At 34.3% G+C, this 27,651-nt stretch overlaps 1 protein-coding gene across 2 annotated transcripts in view; it reads left to right on the top strand.

Moving 5' to 3' along the window:
* The window catches only part of nmo (serine/threonine-protein kinase nemo), a 341,472-nt gene extending 313,821 nt beyond the window's left edge, over positions 1–27,651 (top strand). For both annotated transcript variants that reach the window (XR_011044290.1, XM_068372255.1), the window contains one exon: positions 23,598–27,651. Coding sequence is in view for 1 of the 2 variants with exons in the window: in XM_068372255.1 (XP_068228356.1) it covers positions 23,598–23,652 (55 nt within the window). In the remaining variant the exon portion in view is untranslated. The remainder of the gene's footprint in view (positions 1–23,597) is intronic.

Below are 27,651 nucleotides of genomic sequence, written 5' to 3'. Positions count from 1 at the left end.
TTTTCATTAAGCTTATGTTGGAAAATGGCGTCGTCTGCCTGCCCATCCCGCTGGTGTCTACGTTGTAATTGACAGGATGATAGATTGAATAATGTCCACCTTAAAAGCTACAATTCATGCATAGATAGTAATGAACTGCAATGCTAGTAATAGAATAGGAAGGGAAATATTCCAGCTTTTGCAGTTAGAAATATTTCAAGGGAAACATTTAGAAAGAATAAGCTATTAATTTGGATTAAATGTTATTACATGGATAAAATTTTCTATTGTTACATTAATCCCATTTGGGAGCAAGGGTCTTTAGTTTCAAAGATTTGACTCGACCAGAATCAAGTTACTGTACCTGCTGTGCTGATTAATTCATGAGTCTTCAGTTGTATTTCAAAAAGAAATTATAATGAAACATTCAATATCTTTACGTATTGTTGGAATTATTTTTAAGGGTTTGCATGTACTGTATAGTATGTATGTACTTGCGTTTTTCATTCTATTCGATGGGCCAATGCCGAAACACAGTTAGGGATGTCTATATGAAGAGGTTACTTGTAAACTAGGTATGCATACATACAAAATGCAAATAATACGTGGACTAATGTTAATAATGCAGTAACAAATAAGCCTTTGAAAGATATATTTAAGGATTCTATAAAATTAATGCATATTGATTTCTGAAACAAGTGCATGCCTTTAATAGGCTGTATAGTTTAATGACTTGAAACATTTTAAAAACTCCCATGATCTTCATATGTAATAAAGACAGAAATATTTTTTTTTCTATTTTATTTTAAAATTTATATTTGAAAAGTAGCTAATAGGAATTTGTTTTTGCTTTGAATGGAAAACAATTTATAGAATTGAATTAAATATTAGGAATGCATGATTGAGATATGATGAATTCTAAAAGTTAAAGCTTTCACATTTTTCTGATAGCCTATGGGGAATCCTACATGTAGCATAGTTTGATTGTTCCTTTTGAGAAAATACCCGCTTTAGTTCTTACAGAATTTCCATAAATTGCTCCGTCTTTTTGATAAACCCACCATTTACATAAGCCCCTTATTGTAGGTCTTCACTAATCCAATTCTCTCCCTTCTGGAATAAAGAAAAAAAATATCTGCAGGGTGACTGACACACTTCATATGTACCAATGAACTATAGGTTTCGGCTAGATAAGAACCTCGCTTCTATGTTTACCTTGCAGTTAGTAAGATGTTTTCGTGACTTAGTTGATTTTAGATTTACCGGTAATTATTTCTTCCCCACGTTTCACACCAGTATATTTCCCTTTTTCTGCATAAATTTCATATTTCCTCATCTTCTAGCAAACTTTTAAGCCATTTGCCAGTTACATTGTGCTTCATCTCTGTAAATTAGTGTATTGGCAAGTGGTACTATGCTGCCGTTCTTTGCATGTATACCTAATCCCATATTGCAAGTTCATTTTCCTAAATATCATACTTGTTTCCTTGTTCAATTTTATTCATCCAACAAATGATATTATTTGTTAGTAACAATTAAATTTAGTTAAATTAGGTAACTGCATTTAGGTCTTTGCCACCTATTCTTAGATAGTTGAGTGTTTTAACTTCTACGTAGTGTGGAGTAAACTTTTTCCATTTTTTTGGTCCTTACTCTTTTTATATGTGCTATAGTGATTTTCAATATCATTTGAATAATGATTTAAGCATGTTTTCTTAACAATTTTATAACAGAAAAAAAGGCATTTTAATTTTGATAAAGTAACTTTTTTTCTTTTTATCCCCGTCTAATGCTTACTAGTCCATGGTGTCGATTGCTCAATATATGTATGTATGCATGTTTTAGTCCAAAACATGGTGCAGTTTTTGGCAATATTATTCAGGTATACCTAATTGCTTTAGTGACTACCATGTTATTTCATGCTGCCTTTGCAAGGAAAGCAGAACTGCAAATATACAAGCAGCAGATGCTTTTGGTGTATCATTGAACAAATTATTTGTAGCCTGGTGTCTCAATATTGATGAGTTCAGTATACTGCACTATAGTACTATCACCTCCCCTGTACTTATACAAATTGGTTTTCTTTGACAGTTTTTCTTCATTTTGAACTGCATTAATAACAGGAACCAATACCTATCGTAAATCCTTTCAAGGAAGTTGTAGCTGTGTGTGGTGAACAATGAAACCAAGATCATATTGCAGACATGCCTGTATAACCTAGAGACCCATGATCACTGTACTGTGTTGAGAATTGGCTGGGAGCATCAACAGCAGATAAATATGGTCTTGCAGTAGTAAAAGAATTACTAACTGTGTGAGAGGTAACTTTACCAAAGGGTCTCTGTAACAGTTTTTTTTTGGTACTGAGGCTGTGCTTCATTGGGCTGTGTTGTGGTAGAAGAATGCACCCTGCCACAGGCTTGATTTACAAGTTTCAGTAGGTGATCCTTGAGACTTGGTAGATAGTTATTTCAATCATGATTAGTTGTTAACATCGATCTGATTAGTTTCCCAGATAATATCACACAGTTGTTGAGATAGGGTGTTTATCACTACCTTTGTCACCACATTGAAAAGTACATGTGAATGACTTCATCTAGCAAGAGAATACACATCAGCCAGACCAGTAGTAACAAGGTGATCAATTACGGGTAACCACATAGTTGTGGAGGTTTCTGGATGTTAAGACTACACAATTTCTTTGTTTGAGGCTGAGATCATCCTTCTATCCATTGTCTGAGTGGGTGCAAGTTTGCTTTTCTTAAAAGTGCAATTGTTAAGAAAGTCTGGAATCCTTCTGGTTATAGCTGGACATTTACAAAGGGAGTAGCAATCTTTTAAGTAGATTGCAAAAATGATCCTTAAAGTTCCTCTACCTGTATGGGAACTCTACTCTCTGAGGACTTTTGCTCCTATTTCCAATGTTGTCACACCAGTTGTTATAAGAACATCTTCAGGCTGGTTTCTTCTTCTCCAAAAATAGAAAGTCCCAATATCTACAATTATTTCTTCGTTGCAGTCTTGAATGTTTGGGATTTTTTAATTGCAAAATATGATGATTTCTCCAGAAGGAAAGGACTGGTAAAACGATACAAATTCTTTTAGACTTCAGTAAGTAATAATTATTGTGACTATAAAAGTTAGCTTACCATACTTCTGGTACCCACCCACTTAGGTTCAATGAATACTTTGGGTGTATGAACATTGAAGGTCATCCTAAGCAGGTTGACCACAGGAATGGTAGCCTTCAAGTAGCTTAGAAAAGCTCTCATAATTTTGGGCTTCATTCTCCAGACTTGTTTCCTATCCAGAGAAGGACTTCTCTAACACTTTAGGATTGGAAAGATGGTTTCATGATGAGACTTTAGTTCTTCCATCATGTAGACTTTGATAATTTTTGACCGGCAGAACCCGGTAGCTTTCCTTTACGGGGCTATCCTGTGCTGACTCTGGATGCCCCGTGGTCTTGACTACTGCAGAAGACATTCTTTATGTCCTTTATGATGTTTGTTTTTTACTAGATAACCATTCTTGTCTTGGGAAAGGTCAGTTCCTGTCTGTACTGATTACATTATTAGTCTTTGGCTATATATTTCTTGAGTGAGATAGTTACTTCTAACAAGGTCCTTTTTTATTGTATTTTGGGTGGTCATTGCCCTTGCATTTAGCATGGAAATTTTCCTTTTCACTTTGTCATTTTGAACCTTTGGTTCTTTGTAATTTCAACCTACGAGCCACCAGTGAGAAGGTGTGCTCCAATCAGCTATTTTGGTTTTTTTTCGAGCATCATAATCCACAATTTTTAATTGCAATTTAGGGTGATTTAGTTTACTTTTTAGTAAGGAATATTTTTTGTGTGAAAAGTTGATTTTGAATATAAACATTTGCAGATTTCAAACCTGTTAGCTCAGTCAAGCTGCTTTTTTTATGTAGGTATTCTTGAGATTTCTTCAGAAACTTGATCATTTGAAAAGTTGGATAATGTAAATGATGGTTTTGTAGGGTAAACAAATAAAAAAATTTCATAACATATTTTTACAATTCAGCCTTATCATTTTCTATTTTCCTGCCTCTTATCCTCCTCGTTTCTTACAAAGTTCGACAAGGCTCTATAAGAAGTGATGGTCTTACTGTCTTACTTAACTGGAACTTATAGTCTAAAGTCACGCATGAGTGTGGTGTCATATAGCCTGCAAATAATAATCTTCTTGTGCTTATACAATATTTGGGGCGAGTGACTAGAATTTGTGAAAAGTCATGAATGTCCCCTAATATAAATTATGGGTTTGCATAAAAAATGATTTGTCTATAAATAAGGATAATTTTAGTTTCTCCACTTTATAGTTTGGCAATGTTAGCAAAGTAATAGTACAGTATATTTTAACTAAATTAGAGAACCATTCTTTGTGTTGATTAATTTTCCTGGTCAAAGGATCCAATCTAGGAATATGGTAATAATTTGATACAGACTAAAGTTTGATAGTTGGAGAGTTGGATGAGAAGAGACTAAAGGAAACATTTTAAAAGTGAATGAAAGATGTAAGTGTACCCAAAGCTCAAAGGATGCAGTTCATTGCCAAAAATTAAATGGTCTAGTATGATAGAAATCTTTCATCGTCTACTGTGTAGACATACCTTTCGGTTTTTGCTCAAGATTTAATGCTGTACTCCACTTAAAATGGTTTGTTGTAGACGAGGTTGTAGAATGCCGGACTCACACATTCATACTTTTCTTATATCTATTTGTGATAAGGTAGAAATAATGTAGATTGTAGAGTCTTTACACTTGCAGGAATGTGGGAACATTTTGTATGGGAAAAGTTCCATCGTAGCTCAACTCTTTCATTTAGTTCAGAATTACTTATAGGATTTTTTTATGATTTTATTGTACATTGCATTAAGTAAAATTACTTTCCAAGTAAATAGCAATTACAAATGTAATTGTATATCATAAGTGTAATGTGTATGCTTTGTAATTTTTTATATCTTATGTAAACTGTGTACTGCATTTTTTATATTTCAATAAAATGTCAAACTTGTGCATTTTGTTTAATTGAGTCATAAGTACAAAACTAGTCATGGTGATTGTTAATTTGTTGTGTGAAGCATTGCTAGTTTTGTACAGTTATTTTGTTGTGCTGTCTTCACTGCATATAATTATAGTGAAAAATTTTCTTTTCAGCGTTCCATCAGTATGTGAAGTTGTGCATAAAGTTTTACAGAAAAAGTTTATTGTAATTGTATTCCTGTACCTTTGTGCAAAAAAGTGTTAATGGGTCAATAAAAATTGAAAACCTCAATAGATAACATTATTTTTTGTTGACTTTTCAACAATAAGAAAGGTAAACAATCTTAATTTTTGTGGCAGTCTTTTAAACTCAACCCATTTCTACCTACGATAGTATCGCTTATTTTAGGATACACTTAGTGGTAATGGCCAGAAAACGAGAATGGGTGTGTTATATTACGAAATATTGGACTTACTGCTTTCAATAGTAGTGTTAGTTAAACTGGTCTAATGTACCTTTGTGTACCTTCGAGTATTCTTAGACTTTTAACCCTTTATACAAAATTATTTTTTATCCCTCGAATATCCAATTTTACTGTGTATATGAGAAAGAAGCTGATCTCATTTAAAGTAAAGAATTGTATCTTAGGTTAGGAAGTATTGTAGTCATTAATATAACCTATAGGTTTTGAGATATTTTAGCAAGGGAGTCAATGTATTAGTGGTATTTGGTATTAGAATTTTACCAGTATCAGTAGTGCTGTATCTAGAGCACTGAGAATAATGAAGGATAACGATAAATAGAAGGGTTTTTGACTTTCTCCTTTATTCTTTCTCATTTTTATTTTCAATCACAATCTTATAGACTTTTTCCCTGATTTGTTCTCTTATTTTTATTATCAATCACAATCTCATTAATCTTAATTATTAGATGCGGTATATCATTTTCCACGATGTTCCAAAAATGTCCATTTCTTTGTCTGTTGGACAGGAACATTAGTCATTAACGTCTCTACTTGTTTCAAGTGGTAGCATTTTAGTGTCATATGTTTTGTAAGCTTTTTTACTCTAAATAGTTTTCTCGAGGTATATACATCTTATTAATGAAATTAATTGAATTTAAGTTGTTTGAACAATATAAAGGTAATTTCCCTCTGCAGCTTCTGTCATTAGCCTAGAGTCGTAATCTTGATTAGCGCCCTCGTTGCTTTTACTGTCTAGAAAAGTAGGTGTTTATGAATGTGTATGTACAGTAAATGCATCTGGCAGCAACATTAAAGAAAAGCTTACACGTGTGGCTGCCTTCCACAATATGTTAGGAGGAATTCTTTTCTTTCTGATGCTGGGCTAGAGTGCCAGGGAACAGTCCTTTCCTGAAACCAGCAGTAATTTTTCCTCACTGATTATCATTTATTTGACTGTGATGAAACATTTTACCATATATTAATTTTATCTTTTGATGAATTATGTAATGTTTATGCATATTACTTTTACACATTTTTCCTTTGTGATAGTGAAGAGAGTAAATATACAGTACTTGTATATTCTGGATGCAGCTGATCAAGGGGTTCTCCTTTTGCAACAATAAGTTGTCATTCTGAATGAATAGTGAACAGCACATTAGTCTAGATCATCTCCCTAAGTGGTCAAAGATTCAATTGGCTCATAGAAAGACGATGTAAAAGTGGTCAAGGACTTCCTATCAACACTGGTTCTTGTTGTTGTTGGACAGCACTCTCATTATAGGAATTTGTGTCGACTGACACCTAATCTCAGATGTAGCAAAAGCATTTTATGTGGAATTGCACATTTATTTGCCAACAATCTTGGAAAGAAAATTTGTTGGATGGGATAGTGTAGTGGGTTGCTAGATTCCATGATGCACATGACACTATGACATACAGTATGTTATTTAAAACATTCTAATGGTAGATTTTCATGTGGTGCACTTTAGATACAACTTCCTTATATTTTTAATTTCTGCGGAACCTAGCTGCCAGAAGTTGCTCTAGGTGCTATTTCGTTTAATTTTGTTAGAACTAATTTTTCTGCTCTCCCTTTTTTATAAGTTTGCACTGGGGAAACACTGTTCCTTCAAGGATGTGAGGAGAATGGTGGTAGTATCCACCTAAGCACAATAAAGATGTTTCTTTTGGTGCTCTGCCCTTAGTAGCAGTTAGTTACTAGGGTCTCTCATGTCCAAATAAATTTGTCAAGTAGCCAAACTAATTTTTATCTTTTTGTGAAATTACTTGCGCATCCTTTTATCTTTGTAATTGAAAGTTATTGAGCTTAATCGAGATCTTGCAACCTACATCACATAAAGTGGAGCTGATCCAAGGTTTAAATTGGTGGAAGAAGCCATGCTCAGATTAGTGCCCAAGTTCCCCTATTTGCTACCTTAGATGTTTACCCATTATGAATGTTGAAGGCTCACTTGATTTCCAGGAAATCACAGATAGAAGAGATGGTTGCAAACACTGGTATATGACTATTTTACTCTACGTAGGAACATTATCTCCCAGTAGCCAAGTTAATTTAAATATTCTCCTGCAATATTTGGTTGGACTACAGTATTAAGACAGTGTTGAGGTCTTAAAAAGTATATGGCTTAGAATAGTACAGTAAATGATCCTAAACTAATCAGACTTCTTTACTAAACAGCTTCATTATTTATTGTGGAGTTTGCTTGAGTACCTATTTAGCTATGGTACAATTTGCTGGTAAATATCCTTAATTTCGTTTAGTTTAGGAAGTTCAGTATATAGAATTTATTCTAGCTTTTAAATATCTTGAATGTCCCAGTGAAGGGTGTATTATAGGGTCTTTGTTACTCATCAGATTTTGATAGTCACTTGAAAGCCAGAATATAAAAGTTTCAGATAAGAGGTTACTTTAACATGATGTGCATCCATATTTTGGGGGGATAACAACGGAAGTTTTTAAACAATTAACTCTGATGTTTATATGTCATTTTCCAGTCACCTCTTTATAATTACAGTATACATAATGTAGAGTAATTACTCGCTATTCCTGATCAAAACATTTTGGAAAACTTAAGTCAGTATTGACCTGACTAGTAAACAATCTATATTGCCAAGTTCCTGCTTAATGTCACAACAATAATCATAATTATCCAGGGCTTTAGTCATATACAGTACTGTATGTAGTGTTGTGAGCTGTTTTTATGAGAGAGAGAGTACTGTTTTAAAATGTTTTTGTGAATTACCTTGAATGCTCGTATACCATGTGAACTTGCAGATATGCACCCCTTTGAATTATGTACCAAATACAGTACTATGTGATTTCATTACATATCCTAGGCTAGGCTTACCAAACAGTCAGTAATTTTCTTTCCTCCACCCAGGTCCTATCAAAAACATATACAGTAATATACAGTGCAGCTGTTTGTACAAAGGACAATACTTTGAAATGGGTCTTGGAACGACTAGTATATGAAATCTTGATTTATTAAAGATTACTGATAAAAAGCAATAGCAAATAGACAGTCTGTATAATGTTAAAAAGACTATCTTCAATGATTACCAACTTTGTACAATATCAATACAGTATTATAAATTCTACTAAAATTTGTTATTTTTATGAAACTTCGCTGATGTTCTTAGTGCTTCTCTCTTGAAGCTTGGTTCATTACTGATGTTTACCCTAAACTAAAGGATTACCAATTTCTCTCCTTATGGATAGCCATACTCCTCTGGTAAAGTACAGCACAGTATTGACACAGTCTGGTTAATGGCAATCTCCTTGGGATAGGGACACTATGATTCCTTTGTCTTTTCTATTCTCTTGTTGCACTTGTGTGGTGTAGAACATTGTTTGCCCAGCTCCAAATTGTGGTTATTTTATGTGATTTGGATTATTAGTAGATTGTGGATATCATCTTGAATTGTTAGTAGTAACTGTGAGAGATGTTCGAGGGAGTTATTGCTGGACAAGCAAGATCCTCATTCTCTTTGTGTCACATGCTTTGAGAAAGATTGTGATTTGAAAAATCATTGTGAGGAATTGGAATTGCTTATAATTCCTCAGGCATACTATTCTATCTTATTTCTCTTCCTCTTGTTTTTTTAAAGTTTTTATAATTTATATAAAAGATTTATTTTAATGTTGCTGTTCGTGAAATATTTTATTCTAATTATTAATTTATTCTCTTGTAGTTTCCTTATTTCCTTTCCTCTCTGAGCTATTTTCCCTGTTGGAGCCCTTGGTCTTATAGCATCCTGCTTTTCCAACTAGGGTTGTAACTTAGCAAATAATAATAATAATAATAATATGAAGAGGTATGTTTAGCTGATCAAGAAATTAATGTTTAGCTCAGGGGCAAACCACTCTAGCTTTTATTGAGATTTTTAGGGCTGATAGTAGAGTTTCATTAGCTCTTTACCACTTTGCCTTCTTTTGTTTACTGAAATTTGAATTTTCACCCCTTTTTCTCATATACTTTCAATACATTTGTATGTGTTATTGCCTGCCATATTGATTTTTGTATTTTGAGAGCAAGTATGAACAGTATTAATTATTGCTTGTTCTTGTGATTTGAGCCAAATATTTTGGCTCTTAATTTTGATTTTATCCTGAATATCCCTTACTGAAATGGATGCAGCTATAATATGCTTCGTGATCTTTTATACCATCAAATACAGTAATTATATCTTTGCTGAACCCTACTACCATATGAAACGTGATGCAACTGTTCAGCTACCAGCCAAAACCTTAAGATTTATTCACATAAAATGATTCCTTGTTCCACCGAAACAATATGACATACCATGTCATAAATTCTGTTTTCCACAAGTTGTTTGCCACTAAAATGTCCAGCCTTGCACTTAGTTCCGGGCCTCTACACCTTTTGCCATGGCTTCCACAAGGTGATTTCCACTAAAAACCAGGGCAACATTTAGTTTTCTCAGTTTACCTGTAAGTCTTGAATTTTGTTTTTATCTGCATTTATCCGTTACCTTACTTTTCAGAGCTTTGTTTGGTGTTATCTTTTACAATATGTGCATGAAAAGGTAGCTAATGAGCGTTTACTTTATTGGATGAAGAGATATAAGCATCGAGCTGTCAGTCTGATCTATTTTGGAATTCAGTGGTTGTAGAGGGTAAACCAGATCATGAAAATGGGAGGATTACTCAACAGAAGGACCAGAAGTAAATTTGAGAGCGAGAGGCTCATGTGAAGACCGTTTATTTCTTGTGCACCATTAGAGTCCTACTGACTGGCACACTAAGAACCACTAGGAAAATTTAGCGTTATCCTAGTGTTCAAAATGGCAGGTTAGGCTAGAAAGACTAATCTCCTGAAGACTCCTAAGCCTTGTAAGATCAACAAACAAATCAAGTAGTCAAAGCCCATAAAGCTCACTACTATTAACCCTAGAAAGCTCAAAAATAACTTTGGAGTGCTATTTCAACATCATCTAATATAATTACCTGGCTTAGTCTTCTCTGAATTTCTCCTTAAAACAATAAAACAAAATAAAATCCTGTGGTTAGGGGATTTCAACATCGTCTAATGTAATTAACTAGCTTAGTCTTCTTTGGATTTCCCCTGAACTGTATGTTAATGTACTTTTATGTTTTGAACAAAGTGATCAATTACTGGCTGAATATCACTCTTGAGAAGAGGAACTATATGCTTATAACATTCCTCAAAACATATTCCTGTGTTTGGCACATTTTTGCAATCGCTTGAACCACTCTTACCTGCATTCATAGCAATTCCAGAAGACATCATAATTAAATATTGAATAGCCTATAGTCAGAAACACTCAAATTGGATCTTGCAGAGGAAAAGACCTGAAAAGGCAAACTAACTATAACATGCTCACGCCTAGACTGTTGCCATCAACTTTCAGATTAACTCGATGCTCGATTAGAGGGCGAGGCATTTCTGAAGGAAAGAGAGCAGAAATTTTTGTATTTTAGGGCAGACGTCGAATTTTAAACAGCTTCGACAGAGAAGCAATATGAACATCAGGTGAGTACAGAAGTAAATTTTATCATAATTCTGTTTTTGTTTATAAACACTGATAGTGATTTATGGTCAATGATATTGGATGTTGAAGAGCCACTGTTCTTGTAGGGTTCAACTTCATGGCCCAATATTTTGCACCATTCACCAATTTTAGCTAGATCTCTATTAAGGGATTCAGCAATGCCAGATCTACACTCAGGAAATGGAATGGATGCAAAGAGAGTAGCATCATCTGTATGTGCAACAAGTTTGTATTCTAGGCCAAACCACATATCATGTGCATACAGTATAGTATGAAAATTAATGAGCCAAGAACACTACCCTGAGGAACACCAGATATCACATTCCTATACTCACCATCAACAATGCTTTGCAATTTAATACTAGAAAATTCAATAATGATGGTAAGAAAAGACCCACTTACTCCCAGCTGTTTGAGTTTGAAAACAAGGGTCTCATGATTAACACGGTTAAAGACAGCACTAAAATCAAGGCCAATCATACGAACTTCCTGACCACATTCAAGGGATTTCTGTACAGCATTGTAGATTGTAAGAAGGACATCACATCAGTTCATACAAAGCAGCTGCTGAAAAATGTATTGGCAAATTTAAGAGCTACATTAATGTGAAAGACTATAGTCTCCAAAAGGTTTTCAACTGTGACAAAACTGGTCTCTTTTTGAAAGAAAATGCCAAGGAGGACTTACATTTCCCAGGAAGAGAAGGCCTTGACTAGGCATAAATCTATGAAAGATAAGCCAACTCTATTGCTGTGTGGGAATGTATGTGCAGACTTTAAGGTCAAGCCCTTACTTGTTTCTCATTTCAAAGTCAAGAAGTGAATTTTGAGGGTGATGTGGAGGTCGAACAGTACAGCCTGGATATCTGAGCAGGTCTGAATATAGTGAATGCAGAGTTTGGACCGAGAGTGAAAAAATACCCCCAGGAGAAACATATGCCACTTAAGGCCCTCCTCATCACGGTTAGTCCTCCTGCTCACCCTCCCAGAATGAAAAATAAGATGTCAGGGTTATTTCCTTTTTATCACTAAACTTCCTGCCCCCAAATACGACTCCTCTCTTACAGCCCTTGGACCAACAGGTAATTTTCAACTTTAAAAACTCTATATGATACACAGTTAATGCTTAGAGTTTTGGAAGAAGCACTTCAACATTTTCCATGCTCTAAATCTCATCGAAAAAGCCTGGGTGGTAATGGCCCCCAGAATAATGCACTTAACTGGAGGAAGGAACAGTGTAACCACAGTTTGAACCATAATCTCTGCCTGTGGTCTTGAGCATTGTTTCGTTAGGGAAGTCCGTGGACTTAGCAGTTGATGAAATGTTGAAGAGTTAGTCGAGGACCATGACAGCACTCACAACAGAGAAACTCCAATACCTTTATAATGAGTAGTACCTGATGGCACCAGAGGACATATCTTTTGGAAGAGGAATTGGAAGGGATCCTGTACTTAGTTCAGTGATAAAGAGTCAGCAGAGCAGGGGATTTTTATAAATATAATGCATCAAGACATTTCAAAAACCTTATAAAATGGAAGGAGAGACAATCATCTCATGATAAATTTTTAATGAAAAGGCCCTCATGTGGATTATATTTAGTGCCAGTAAAGAGACGAAAAGAGAGAGAACTCCAGAAGGGCAGGTACCAATGTTTATGGAGGGGACTACCCTTCTAAGTGCCACTAACACCACCACCTCTCCTCCTTACACCTTCCACACAAGCCATCCACTCTTCTTACTACAGGTAAAGTGAAGTTCAGTGTTCATTTATTAAACATTCATTTATTCTATTGATTATAACATTAGTTTTGCTATGGTTTTACGTAATGTACTGCATTTTAATATTGGCCGATTTGTGTAAAAAGGGCAGTATTTGGAGCATCCTTAGATGGGGAACCAATTAATGCCATATCCATTCATTCTGATGGGGAAAGTTGATTCAGCGCTCGTACAAGGATTTGAACTAGTTATGTTCCATCTCCTAGGTATCACAGTATTTGTTTTTATGCTGTGGTGTGGTGAATCTGGTCATATGTACTAGAGTACAATATTTTTCTTCTAAGAGTTTTCCATAACTTGCATTTTTCAGATGTCTATGAGTAGATTGGTGTGTTCTGCAGGATTTAAACCATATAGTACTGCAGGCTACTCCCTGTTTGCTGTAAAATAGATCCATTGGTTCCCTAGCTTTAGTCATTCTCATGAGCTTCAAATCTGATCTTTCATTCAATCACCTAATTCTAGTTAGGTACTCTCTTCAGAAGCTTTAGAGACAGACTAATAGGAAGAATGTCTATAGTGGAATAAAGAATTTTAAGCAAAATTTATATTTTTCAAAACAAACCCATCTTATACAAAAAATATCTCTGCTTCCAATTCTTTTTGATAGCTTGCAACTATATCAGTGGTTCTCAAACTTTTTCATGAGCGACCCTATTTGAAACATTTCATTCCTTCGCGACCCAGAGTAAAGTGAAGAGAAAGAAAACATGCAATGATATATACACTTTATGATAATGTTCCTGTGTCCCTGCGACCCATCAAAATTGATCTCGCGACCCAACTTTGGGTCGCGACCCATAGTTTGAGAACCACTGAACTATATGATGCAAAGGTAAACTATAAAAATACTTAACAACCTGCATAAAAAAAAATGTATAACCACCATGTTTGGACTTTTGAAGTTCCATTGCATTTCATCCACAGTATATGATTATGAAGATCATTCCACAATTTAGTCACAGCTGGAAAAAAGCTTTTACCATACTGTGTAGTGATGAATCTTAAGAAAGAAAAGCGTTACATTATTTGCATACCTCCTACAATATTATGTTGTGGATCAAAAGATGTAAATTTGAAGAATGGTTAAAATTATGACAAAATTGAAAGAGCTGAGACTGCATATCCTTGGCTCAGTGACTGAAACTTGCTCCTCTTTGTTTTTCATATGGTAATGAACTAGTGTGCAGAGATTTACTTCCAAAAGTTGTATTTGCTTGTAACCAAGGAAAATACCTATACTAGATAAGCCCTGCTTGTAGGTATAGTACTGTATATAAATTTTTTTAGCCTAGATCACAATTAAAGAATCAATCCCATATTGTACACTATACTGTATCTTTAGTTCATAATTCCTTCTCCTTGATCAACACCTGCTATATTGTCATATATCCAACTTTCAATGTTATTTGTATCACTATAATTTTTATATCTATCTAACTGGTATTGTCCTTTACTACATTAAAATATTGAAATCTCTCACCAAGTAGGTTATACAACCATTAGAGAGAATATGAGATGAATCCAGGAAACAAATGCTGTACATTAGTTTTGGTAACACTGGACATCATAGCAAATATCAAACATTATTAGAGGTAGATTTTCTTACATGGATGATTAAAATAACCAAGTCCTTTTCCCTTACTTTCTTAGAACATTTTTCATTTGCTCCTCGTGTACATGATATTAATTGTATGAAACTTCCCTGACCCCTGATGTTCATAATGCTTTTCTCTCAAAGCTTGGTTTATATCTTGATGTTCACTCTAAAACAAAACAAAAAAATTCCCTTTTCTTTCCTTTCATAAAGGCCTTGGCCTCTAGTACAGTAATGAAAAAAAATCTAGTGGTCAATGGCAATAATATCAGATATGATATTCCGTAGGTGCTTTGTTTTTCAGATTTCTTGTCCTTGTGTTATTGGGTCAACACTCATCTTCGGCGTCAATGACCTTAGATGTCAGGATGCCAGAAAACTCTCAATCAATCAATAAATTCTCCTGATTATGTACTTTTATTTTTATTTACATTATTAACAATCATAAGGAATGTCTTCTGGATTTTATAGTAATTCCTGTTTAAATTGTACAAGGAAGTTATTTCTGGGCAATTATGATCTTCATTGTCTTTGCTTCTTATGCCTGGGACAATACTGTATTGTATTGTGATTTAGATAATCGTTTTAAGGAATGGGATGAGCTTACTGTTCCTCGTATGTAGAGGGGGAAGGATTTCATATGGTAGTTTGACCAGATTAAAAGTTCCAAACATAAAAGGAAGCTATTGTTTCTTTCAATAGCTATTAACAAGCTTTTGAACTTTGATACTATCAAGCTTTATAAGCTCTTTAACTCTTTAACTTTGCTTGTTTAATCTAAGAAGACCTGTGAGTCTTTAGGGAAAGGTAGAGTTTCTGGCCTAACCTGGTCAGTTTTGAACCCTAGATTAACTCATCAAGGTTTGCCTAGTCATTTTAGTGCACCAGTCCCTAAGGGTTTTGATGGTGCACTGCGCATGACTGAGTCGATTGTCCCTCTACAAGCCTCACAATCTCAAATTACTTCAGATCCTTCTACAGCGAAACCCCGCATTTCTGTGATAATTTCTGTTCTTTTTGACCACTGGATTTGGAGGTAGAAGACCGAGCAGGTAGCCTGGATCATAATATCCCTCCAGTCATAGAAGTAAACAAATATTAATGGTGTGGTATATTGTATGATTCCTGAGGAACAGAATAAACCTTTAACAAATAAATTTTGTGAAGTTTTGGCAAAAGCTGTTTGGTTGCGTGTTTCAATGGCAGTGAGACATACCAACTAATTTCCCACCTTTGTTTTTGTTTTGACTCAAATCCTTGACTTATGCCCATTTACAGGCTCAAATTTATGCATGAACCATGCAAAAGTATGCAGGCTTGGCTGCTAGCGCATCTCAAGTTTTCCCTTGTGGTATAACTGTAAGTGGTTGTATCTCAACAACCAAAAGGAGTCCCTTGCCTAGCACAGGCGCAAAGGTTACTGTTCAAATTAAACAAAATGGAAGCCCTCTAGTTACTTTTATAGGGAATTCTTCAGGCCAGGAAGACATAATTGGGAATGATATATGGGAAGAGCATTACTCTGATGAGGTACTGTATCTTCTTCTCAGTGGTTAATGAAATTTATATATGAAAGATATCTAAATAAGTTACTTAAGGGAAGTTCTAATGGTGCCTTTTCTTCTAAATTGTCAGAAGTTGCTTCTTCCAAGAATCCAAGGTGATTTATACCCCTCAGTTTTCAAAAATTTTTATGGATAAGTTGATAAATTATTATGTCAAGTGTAAAGAAAAACCACTAATTCTGCATCCCATTTATTGTTATAGCTTTTCATCCCACAAAAACTTTCTATGATCATTAAAACAATACAATGGATTCAGATCTAATAATTTTTCTTGAACCTATAATTAATGTAAATTAAGGAAAATCTTTAAATACAGGGTTTTCAAGCTGGTTGACTAAAGAAATTCTGTTGGTAATACTTACTTTACTTTAAGGGTGCTTTTTTGGTCCTATACAGCAGGGGAACCCTACTCTCTGCAGGACCTTCTCAGTCATTTTATCATGTTCATTCCAAAGCCTTCAACATTTCTCACTGCATATGGCTTGTTTATTGTCAAATCCACACTATCAAAGCACCTAGAGAACACGAAAGTCTTACGTTTCCTCTAGAAGGCCTTAATATCTTTAGTCTTTCGGATTTCTAGTGGGAGCTTATTGTATGGTCTTGGGGCTGCATATTTAAAGGCTCTAGAGCCTACCGAAGACATATATCTAGGTTCCAATAATTTGAAAACCATCTGTAACTATTCTCATGTCCACACGATTTGTTGGCTGCACAATATGTAGCAATTCTCTTAGATATTTTGGATGTCCGGTTCTGATAACTTATAGATTGTTTTACATATTTTAAACTTAATTCTCGCTTTAATAGGCAGTCAGTGTAAATCAATTAGTGTAGGAGTGATCCTTTCTCTGGGTGGAACGACTTTTATCAGTCCTGCTCCTCTGTTTATTATGTTTTGTTATTTCTTAAGTTGCACTTTTGGTAAAGCGAAGAAATGCTGTATCCTTGAAATTCTCTCTGTAGATTACATAGGAGGGGTTATTTCTAATCTTATAGAAGAGAAGTATGTAGGCTATCAGGATCTTATTCTTATTTTGGATTATCTGACTTGTATACAGTAGATGAGCCCTCTGAAGCTGCAGATGCCTTTCTGAATTTTGTTGTCAAGCATAGGGAACAAGTGAAGTATGTTCTTTTATGGTTGGGAAATAGTATGATGTGAGAAATATTCTTTGATTTCTACTCCTATTTTTGGTCCTGTATTGGATAAAGATAGAAGCGATAAGGTGGGCGGCACAAGTGGACGTAAATTGACACTTTGATGTTGCTTTCTCGTAAAACACGTTTCTCCATATAGATTTGTAGCAACTAAGTTTATAGTTTTCTTCTTCAAGAGATTCTTTGCACATCAATGGTAGACCATCAGGATTTTGCTCTTGCTTACGATCTGGCTGAAATGTAAACAGGACGTGTAGAACTTATAGGAGAATGCTATGACGGTCTTTCCCAACAGATCCCTTTAAGAGGAAGGCTAACCTACTTTTATCAGGTTTGGGAAAGCCGGCATACCAAGTCGTAGGTGCTCTCCATGGTCAGAGAGGGCTGTTGAATTCCTCTATTCCTGAGTCATCACTCGTCCAAGGAACCAATATATATTCCAAGTTATCTTACTAGTTTGGTAGAGGGACATGTTTTAAAGTAGAGATTGCTGAACTCCTAGAGAAGAATGTAATAGAAGAGGTCTTGAATCCATCTCCAGGTCTTTACAACAGGTGATTCCTGGACCCTAAAGTGTCAGGAGGCTGGAGATGGGTTCTAGACATTTCAATTCCAAACAAGTTTACAGTTCTCACAAAGTTTTCAATGGAAACACCATCGACAGTTCTGGGGTCAGTAAGGAAAGATTAGATGTTTTCAATAAACCTAACTGATGTATGCCTTTATATTCTTATTCTTCAAAATTCAAGGAATTTCCCCCTTTTTGTGAATAGTTCAAAATATAACCAATTCAAGTGCCCTTGTTTCAGTCACAGGATAATTCCTAGTTTTCACTTCACCAGGATGATGGCTCCCATCTAGAAATGGGTAAGATATCTGGGAATCAATATTCTTTCATACCTGGACAACTAGCTATTTTTTAATGCTTCATTGGAAAAAAATTACATTTAAGAAGTGTGGTTACACAGGTTGTTGGAGGAGAAGTTTGGAGTTCTGGTCTACTTGGAGATCTCTCTTTTGATTCCAACTCGAGGGATTCTATATTTGGGTGATGAAAATAGCAACAATTTGTCTGCGGATTTTTCCATCGTGAAGGAATTTTGTTTTATTTTTTCTTTTGTTGGAAAAGTTAAAGTATGAAGTCAGTGTCACTTCAGATGTGGATGAGACTATTAAGGACCATGGGTTCTTTAGAGAAGTTTGTTCCAATATGTCGCCTGAAGATGAGTTTTCCAATATCTCGATCAGAATTGGAACAAAGTATTTGATCTGAACATAATTTATATTCAAATGGTTAAGAACCAACTTCCACTAGAATTATTGGTTATCACAGGGATTGCCCTCAGAAATTAGGATTCCAGAGCTCTCTTTTCACAGATGCTTCATAGGAAAGATTGGGTGCAACCCTAGATTTTTTTAATCTTCCATGGAAGTGGAAAAGGAAAGAATCAGCTCTTCATATCAGTTGCCTGAACTTCTTTGTTCAAGGCCCTTTAGTCTAAAGAGCTGCTGGTAGTAAGGAAAATACATAGCTGTGTTTTCAGACAATACAGCATTTGCTTATATTTGGAATGGGGAACCAGGTCCAAATCTCTGTACCAAATAGTAGAAGTTCTATAGACTTGGATAAATTTGAGAGGAATACAGTAGTCTCCGACACCTGTTTATCCCTGGGAAATTGAAAATCTTAGCAGATCAGTAAAGCAGAAAAAAAAACAGATTCTTCCAAATGAATTGGCTCTTCATCTGATAGCATGTCTAGAGATTTAGAATTTGTAGGGAAGACCAAACGTGGACATACTTGCATAATCGGACAGCAACAAGATACAGACGTTTTGCTCTCCAGTTCTGGATTCTTTAGCATGGAAGGTAGATGCCCTGTTACAGGACTGGTCGAATTTAGATCTGTATGCTTTTTAACTGTTTTTAATGATTTACGCTGTTATAAAGAAATGCAGTGCCTAAGAACAGCAGGAGGACTGGTGGCTCCCTTTTGGCCTCAAAAAGAACATTTAATAGATATGTAGCCTCTATTATCTGAATGTCCTAGACAATTACCATACAAGACCAATGTTTTCAGATAACTGGTTTTAAGGTCGCTGCATCCATACACATACAAACTACATCTAACCACATGAATGTCAATCTTAGGTTTCAAAAGGCAGGCTACTAATGATCTGCATCAAAGGCAAGGGAATTTTGATTTTGATTGGGGCCCTTCAATGAAGGTTCCAGTCACTCAAACTAGTTTGGATGATACAGTACAGTATTGTTAAATTGTTACGTTTCCTTTTTTGTGAAAGTAAATTATTTTTAGCAATTACTTCTTGTAGATTCACGCTGAAGACCACAATCAAACTTTCAGGATTGGGCTGTCAGATATTTAAAAACCAGGTTTTCAGAGCAATATTTTGGAACCTTGAAGTAGTATTACAATATTTAAAGGGTTTGCATTTTGAGCTTTTGGAAGATCATCCTGTTGAAGATCTCAGAGCTAAGATACTTTTATCTGTTTGCTTTATTATCAGCTAAACAAATTCAACTAAATTTAAAAGTTCTTTTGTAACATGAGATTTTGGGAAAATAAGATGATTTTATATCTCTTACTCATATTCCAAGTTTAGAATTATTTTAAGCGAAGGGTTTGACTCAACTCTTTTATGTTCTGTCTTTGGAAAAAAGGTTATTTTTCCATTAGAGAATATATTCCTTTGCCCTGTTAGAGCTGTTTAATGTTATATGACCAAGCCTGCAGACATTGGGGAAAGGTTTCCAATTTTTTATGGGATTAGGATTTTGAATGGTCCTGACCATAAATCTTGTCATTTCTTGTGAAAAGTTTGGTCACAGATGCTATGAAGTCAGCTGAAAGACTTGAAGAGTAAGGTTCATGATACCAGAAGTGTAGCTACCTCTGTCAGTTTCTGTTGGAATCTTTTTTTGAAATGAAGTCTTAGCGGCAGCTAAGTGACATACCAAATTGGTTTTTGCTAATCATTACTTTGAAGAAACCTGGTTTTCGTATCAAGATTGCTGGGGTTGTTTACATGCTATAGTAGATGTGCGTGATGTATGAATTAGAGTTACTGCCATACCACGTTGAAAACACCGCTTCTCGTTTGGACAGCGAAAATCAATAGACTTTGTTAATTGTGTAAATTTAATTGATAAAAAATTTCTTTTCTCCTGGAATATGCAATGTTGTGTAACAATACAGTATCTAAATAAATGTATAGTTTGATGGTTTGGTTGAATTTGAGAACACAATCTGAAGGCTCAAGTTATAGCAGATCTGGAAGCGGTGAGTTTCACGATAGGTAAGTTTGTTATTTTAGGACTTTAAAAATTTTCTATTTCTTTCCTTCACTAATCCACCTTTCTCAGATTGTGGGTTTTTTTTTATAAATATAAGGGGATTCCCATAGAACTAAATGGAATTACAATATAGAAGTAAAGTTTAGTATTTCTATACCCCACTTATTAGAGATCTCAAAAGGATATTTTTGACTTCAAAACTGAAAGACAAAATATCTAAGGCATACCCAAACCATTAACTGCTAAATTGTCTCGATACAGTACTAGAGACCTAGACCTATTAAAAAAAAAAAAAAAAAATCTAGTTTTAGGGTAAACATCCATAATAACCAAGTTATAATTAAGAAGCATTATGAACACAAGGTGAGTATAGAAATAATAAATTTTATTATTGTTTCCATTTTTTTTCCATACAGTACGGTAGCACTCTGGTTTACATCTGTTTGGCATATGTCAGTTCCTTAAAATCCTCATTACGTCCTTTTACACGAACTTACGTTGGTTTCTATGCTGTAAAATAATTTTTGGGCTCGAGCCATGTCGTGCTGGTGGAAGTTCCTTCTAGCAACTTCTACAGTATAATATTTGTGCGATTGATATTACAAGAGAATTACAGTACTGTCAGGTATCACAGGGTTCCAACCCCCGGAAACGACTATCCGAAGATATCGTGTATAATCAGGGATGTATCCTAAGATAACCATAGATATCTGCACACCAGACCTTTCCCAGTCTAGTCCACTAAGGGGTAGGATAAGTAAGGAGCCGTTACACATCCTTCGTCAAAATCCCTTTAAATGCTGTAATGTACTGTACAGTACTTCACATGGAAGCTTATTAATGTAGGTTTCAGGTTTTTATACAATGAAAGCAGGTTAAAAGTACTTTTTCGTGTTCAATAAGTCACTTTAGAAGGCAAAAACCTGACCTATGTCAAAAATAACCTCGCATTGGGCTTCTTAGAACCAATTAATGACGTAGACTCGTAGAGCGAGGTGCTACTTATAGGGTTTATTTTCATCTATACTCTATTTCACTATCTATCTGGTCGCATAAATGTATTTTGTAAGAATGTTGAAGCCTCTGGATTTTAATTGTGTATAAATTAGATATTGAATCTCAGATTCATAATTTCCTCTCGTATTGTTATAGGAAGACTATAGTCCATTTCTTTTAGCGATGCATATTTGCACCGACTCGCAGCGGTGCCCTTTTAGCTCGGAAAAGTTTCCGGATCGCTGATTGGTTGGACAAGATAATTCTAACCAATCAGCGATCAGGAAACTTTTCCGAGCTAAAAGGGCACCGCCGCGAGTCGGTGCAATTATGCATCGCTAAAAGAAATGGACTATAGTTATTCTTGTGTTACTACAAGAGATTTTGGTAATTGGAGATTTCTGCATTTGAAAGAAATATTGTTCATCAAAGCTCTATATTCAAGATTATAGGCATGATTACATGTCATAAAATGCTATAATAAAAGAAGGCTTTATTTCAGAGATAAAGAATAATGAAGTGATATTACCTTTGCTCATTTTCTATGTATGCTTTGCGTATTGAATATACAGTATGGACTATACAAACTTTTTAAGCAGTGGAGAAATTCTGTAAATGCTCGTGAATTTTATTATCATGAAAGTAATTGCATACTGTACTACTGTATATCATACAGTATCAGTTACATTGTTATACAGGCAACTTTTTATTACTGCCTTATACTGTATAATGTTTAAGTACTATTTTTATATGAAAAAGATGTGTTAGATGCTGATACTGACTTCAAAATGTTTTCCGGTTGTACAGACAGGTAATATATTTTAGCATTGCTTTCATATTGCTGTACTGTAGTAGTGTTTACAGTGTTTTTTACAACGTTTGGATAAAGAATTTTGTGTTATATGTTCACCTTCTTTATTTTTATGCATGTCCACCATAATTCTAAAATTAGTGAAACACTGTGAGCTGTGTTTTAAGTGATGCTTAATTTAATTGTCGAGCACAGTTAAATGCAGCCTAACCTATTTAGACTTATATTTTTCCTGAATTGCAGTGAATTCTCAAACAATCTCAAAGGTATTTAACCATCACCATTAAAAATTCAATGTATTTCAAGAATGTAGGTGCAAGTGTGGTGGCTATACAGTACTGTATTAAAAAACATAGATTATGTTACTCTTATTGACACAGTATCTCTGTATTTGAATAATTTGACATTTTTTTTTATAGATGTAAGAAAGTAGTGATTTAATGAATAGGGAAATCAAGCTAAAGTATGTTGTACTCGTGAAGTCAGTGCAAAATGCTGGAGCTATTATCAATGGCACTTTAATTAGCATCTTTAAAAGTATGTACAGTACGTAGTTTTATTGAGATATTCTAGACATTTCATAATGATTTATTCAAGCACATAGTATTTACAGTTTGTCTATTACTGTATAGTATAGGCTATTTTAGCAGATAATGCTCTTTAAGTACATTATAACTGAATAACTTTTTTTTTCTTATTTTTATCGCAAAATGGTGGTACTGCAAAGAAATTATGAAGCACATTTAGTAATCTTGGCTTTCCATTGACTAGATTTAAATCTGTCAAATCTTCATACAGTAATCAGAAAAACAATAAAAATATATATATTTTTTAGCAATAGACACATATTGTAGATTTGAGACAGAGTAAGAATCCTTCATTTTAACATAACTTTCTAGATAAGCAAAAGTCTGTATCAGAAACTTTCATTAATACTTTAAAAGATCACAATGAATGAGGAATTATAGTATTATGTAGATGAGATTAAAATTTTGTTTTACATTTAGCCTCTCAAGATATAGTCAAAATTGCAAAATTAAGATTTGATAAAGTTTTGATAAGATGCACATGGAGAATTATTTTACGAGTAATCGAGATTAGATTTTGATAAGTCCTGAGAAAAAAATTAGCACTATTATTGCATATGTGCTGTAGGTCTTTTCAGCATGTATAAGCACTGTGCTATCCAGCCATGGAATTCATGTTATATTTTTTAAGATTTTATTCCTTGTTGTTAAATTAAACAAAGGAATTACAAACTATTTCAAACAATGAATTATGTGTTAGAATTTTTGTTTACTTCTATGTCATAAATTTTGTTTCTATAAAACCAATTTTTTATTAAACATGACTATTTTTCTTTCAGTTCAACTGTAGCACATCCTTCTGAGCTCCCACCTTCCCCTCATCAATGGGATTGACAGGACGCCAAGCACTAGCTTCAGTAAAGTTTAACTCCCACATTTTCCTCTTTATCTTGTAAATGATAAAGAGCAGCTGAGTGGGACAAATAACAGGAATTTGTGTAATGGTAGGATAAAACCTTGCTCACTGGCTCAAGCATAGAATAATCAAGTGAAATAAATGAGTGTGAAGTCTGGCAAGACAGATTATTCAAATACTGTACTGCACTTGAGTAAAACTGTGTTGTTTGCTACCGTATACACTACATGTATGTATGAGAGACAGTACACCAACCATATATCTTAGTGCTTTTTTTGAGCTGCTGCATACCTTTGATTTTAATAACCAAACTGGAAAGCACTTTTAAAGCTTGAATTTCCAAGTGATGTTCCCTAGAAGACTTGAAAAGTACGAGTAATTTGGTGTTCCATACATACATAAAACAAAGTGTCCTGGTGATATAAAAATAAAGACTTGTCAGTGGTGTGTATGTTTATAAATGATGAGATGAATGCTTTGTAGGCTGTTATGCCATATTTGTAGTCAAATCACTGCCATGTGCACTAGGGGGTAAAATGGCCAGCATTATAAGGGTTGAATGGTTGCGCTACTAAGCACCGACCATCATCTTTTTGGCCCACAACTTCATTTGATTCACTGATGTAGATCAGTGTGAGCTTGTCATAATGATCATCACTGTGAAGTAGTGTGAAAATCTTGCTCAACATCATGATCTCCCATTTCTTTAAGCTCCTTGCAAGGTAGCTGATACAAGAGCATCTACTGTATAGCTTGAAATAATGGTGGCTGACAAGAGACATTGTTGATGTGATGATCCTCTGCAGTTCACCCCCTTGCATGTGTGAGAACTATTGATAACAATGTTACCGCAAGAGCTTCTTTTTTGACAAATGATCAATAGAAGATGCAGAATTGTAGGTGTGACTATAAGAAAATAAAAGTCTGTGTGTATTTCCAGATATCATCTATATGGTATAGTCTTCATTTGTACCTGGGTATGGAATCTGATATATTAATGAAAATGTTTCGGTTGGGATGTTGAAATTCTGCATATGTAAGTTTTTATCAAAAGCTTATTTTATTCTGACAGTTTCAACAGGCATAAAAAAAAAAAGTTTTTGTTTTGTAATAACTAAATAGGTAGAAAGAAGTACTGTACTCTTTCTTTAGGAAATTATATCCATCCAGATAAGTACATCTCATTCCATTGATCCGTTGATGATTCATTATTCATGCTCCTAAACTTCAACCCTTGTTACTCTCAGGTATTTGAAGCATACATAAGTCCTTTTTTTTTGTCTCCTTTTATTGTCATCTGCTGTTACATTTTTCATCAAGTAAACATAATGGTTATGATTCCTATTATTTAATTATGTATGCAAAGGTAGAAGATTGTCCGTTTCATTGCATTTCACTGATGTAAATTCACACTAATGTGTTCTACCTTATTATAGAAGGTAGCGCAAAACTATAATTGTAAGTACCAAGATTTTAAGTGCAATCAGTTTTAAAGTTGCAATAATGAACTGTTTTCCATTATTGCTTTTAGTAATTCACCAAATGGAGGTAGATTTACTCATGAGTGAAAAGCTGAGACCTAACCAGGAGTAGCATTCATGTATTTATGATTTTTTCTAATTTTTTTCTGAAGTAGGGATGTTTTATACATAGGTCATAGCAAGATCACACCACCAAGAAAGTTACTTGTCTGTGATACTTCAGCAAATGACGAGACAGGGATTTTTTTTTTTTTTTCTAAAAACCAACTCGGCAGATGTTTGTCCCTTTTTATGTTGTGAAAAAATAGAAAGGATATTAATGGTGCTCATATTTTGATAAAATAAATGTGCATTAGAACAAATAAAATATGAGGGGTGTACATTTGCTGGTAAAGCACATCAATGAAAATAAAATGGTGTTAATACCATTGGCATAGTGTTCAAAATTGACTTGCAGACTTATAACAGGAGAATTTTTTTTGTTGCAGGTATTTCATGATCAGGAGTCTATCCTTCCTCAGTTACATTGAATTTTAAAGTTGTAGCAAACCATTCACTTCATATTTTTGAGGCTTAGATAAACTTTAACATTTTGGGAGTAATGACTTTATTTATGATATACACTGACTACCTCATATAATTTCCATAGTCCCACCCAGTCTTTACCATTACAATTGCTAATATTTGTACTGTAATTTTATGTGTATACCTTTTAGCATTTAATTGGAGAGTGTGAAGTATTTATTATTTTGTTATTTATCATTCTTGTTAATTTTTGATTAAAATTGATGTGGTCATGGTAGACTTTTATGATAAAGATCAATTCACATAAACAAGTCAGGTTAGCCTCTGACGTTTTGTTTTGCAGCTTAGTCATAGAAGTTTTGCCGAGTTTCTGCTCAAGAACATTAACAATTATAATACTGTCTTGCATCATGGTTTTAATTATTACTTTTTAATTTATTGTATACGTGGCTGATAAAATACCTTAGGTATTTGAAGCTGTTTTGTACAAAATTTTATCCTTTTTATCCTTTGGTGTGTATTGCAATGGATAGTCTTCATTAGTTCTGGATTGAATAGCTAAGTGACATGTATTCTGGAATATGATCATCATTGTTAGACCAACAATCCTTTGAACTGATTTGAGAAATAGCAATGCTTTCATTTCAATAGTGTAGCTTTGCCTTCCATTGAGTAGAGTTAACTCTTGATTTCACTAGATATAATTTTGCCATTGGTCATCATCCCTAATACATATCTAGAGGGTGTGTTTATGGTGACCATATCTCATGAAAATGTGACCTTGTTATAAATGGTAAAGGTCTGGTCCTAAGGTAGTGTAGTGGTGTAGATTCAAAATCAGGATGTTTAGATTTAAACAAGGACCTCTCCTTCATCCGTATTCAAAACAAGCATTCACATGTAATAAAAAAAATCAATTGAAGGATCTCTTATGATTTTCCCAGACCAGGAATAATTTGAGTATACCTCGGACTGCGGAATAAAATGTATAAGTGTAGATACTTGTACAGAATTGTAGTGGCAGAATGAGTGAAGTGAATGTATTATTTTGATAAGTACAGTAACATGAAATGGACTAAGTGATAGTGTGTATTTTGACCTTGATATTTTACTGGTAAGTTTGTAGAGATGTTTGTCATAATTATTGTGCCTATCACAAAAGCTTACATTAATTTTGCATAATCAGTGATTTGCAAGACTGGGAGAAAATGGACTCTGAAGTAAACTTATTTTAACCGAATTGCAGTACCATTTTTTTAAAGATGTATAATTTTTGTATGTTGTAATTTTGATTGATATATTGTGTGCATGATAACTTAAGGTACAGATTTTCTTTCCAGAACCTGCAATTAACTCTTCAGCCAAATTTTATAGGCCAACAATTGAGGTTAAGAATTTTTGTACATTTTTTACCAAAATGGAGTATTTGTGGTTTAATGTAGCCCATATTTATTTCTTACATGATAGAAAGAGCATTTGTGTGCATATTTGCATGAAGATTGTGCTGCTGTATTTTATAACTGTGACAAGATCAAGGTGTTTGATAAAGAATAAGTTCTTTAGTGTATGTAAAGTTCTGTCATCCTGCCTGATTATGAACCTTGGAATATTTTTAAAAGTTGGTAAGGTGTGCATCAATAGACAATTATGTGATTTTACCTGCATTCTTTGTCTCAAGTTAAATTGCTGCTTTTTATATTTTGATGATATATAGTTTGGCTAGGCTCATTTTTTTTATTCATCGCTCAAAAAAGCGCAGGAACCTAAGGCTGCTATGAGGGACAGGCACCCGTTGTTAATAGCGTTGATACCATGTTGCAATATTATTAAAAGGCAAGTTGTCCATTGCCTTAAGTCAGTGTCTCGCCGAGCATTTGTCAACTGAACTTATAACTGCCCATGTTTTGGTGTATTATTTCAAGCATTAAGTCCAACGTGATCATACGTGATAATTAAATAATTTTTTTACTA

Source organism: Palaemon carinicauda, chromosome 4, assembly GCF_036898095.1.
Source record: "Palaemon carinicauda isolate YSFRI2023 chromosome 4, ASM3689809v2, whole genome shotgun sequence".
In the NCBI taxonomy this organism is placed as follows: Eukaryota; Metazoa; Arthropoda; class Malacostraca; order Decapoda; family Palaemonidae; genus Palaemon; species Palaemon carinicauda.
The sequence above is the reverse complement of the archived record's forward strand: the minus strand, read 5'-3'. Positions and strand labels throughout refer to the sequence as shown.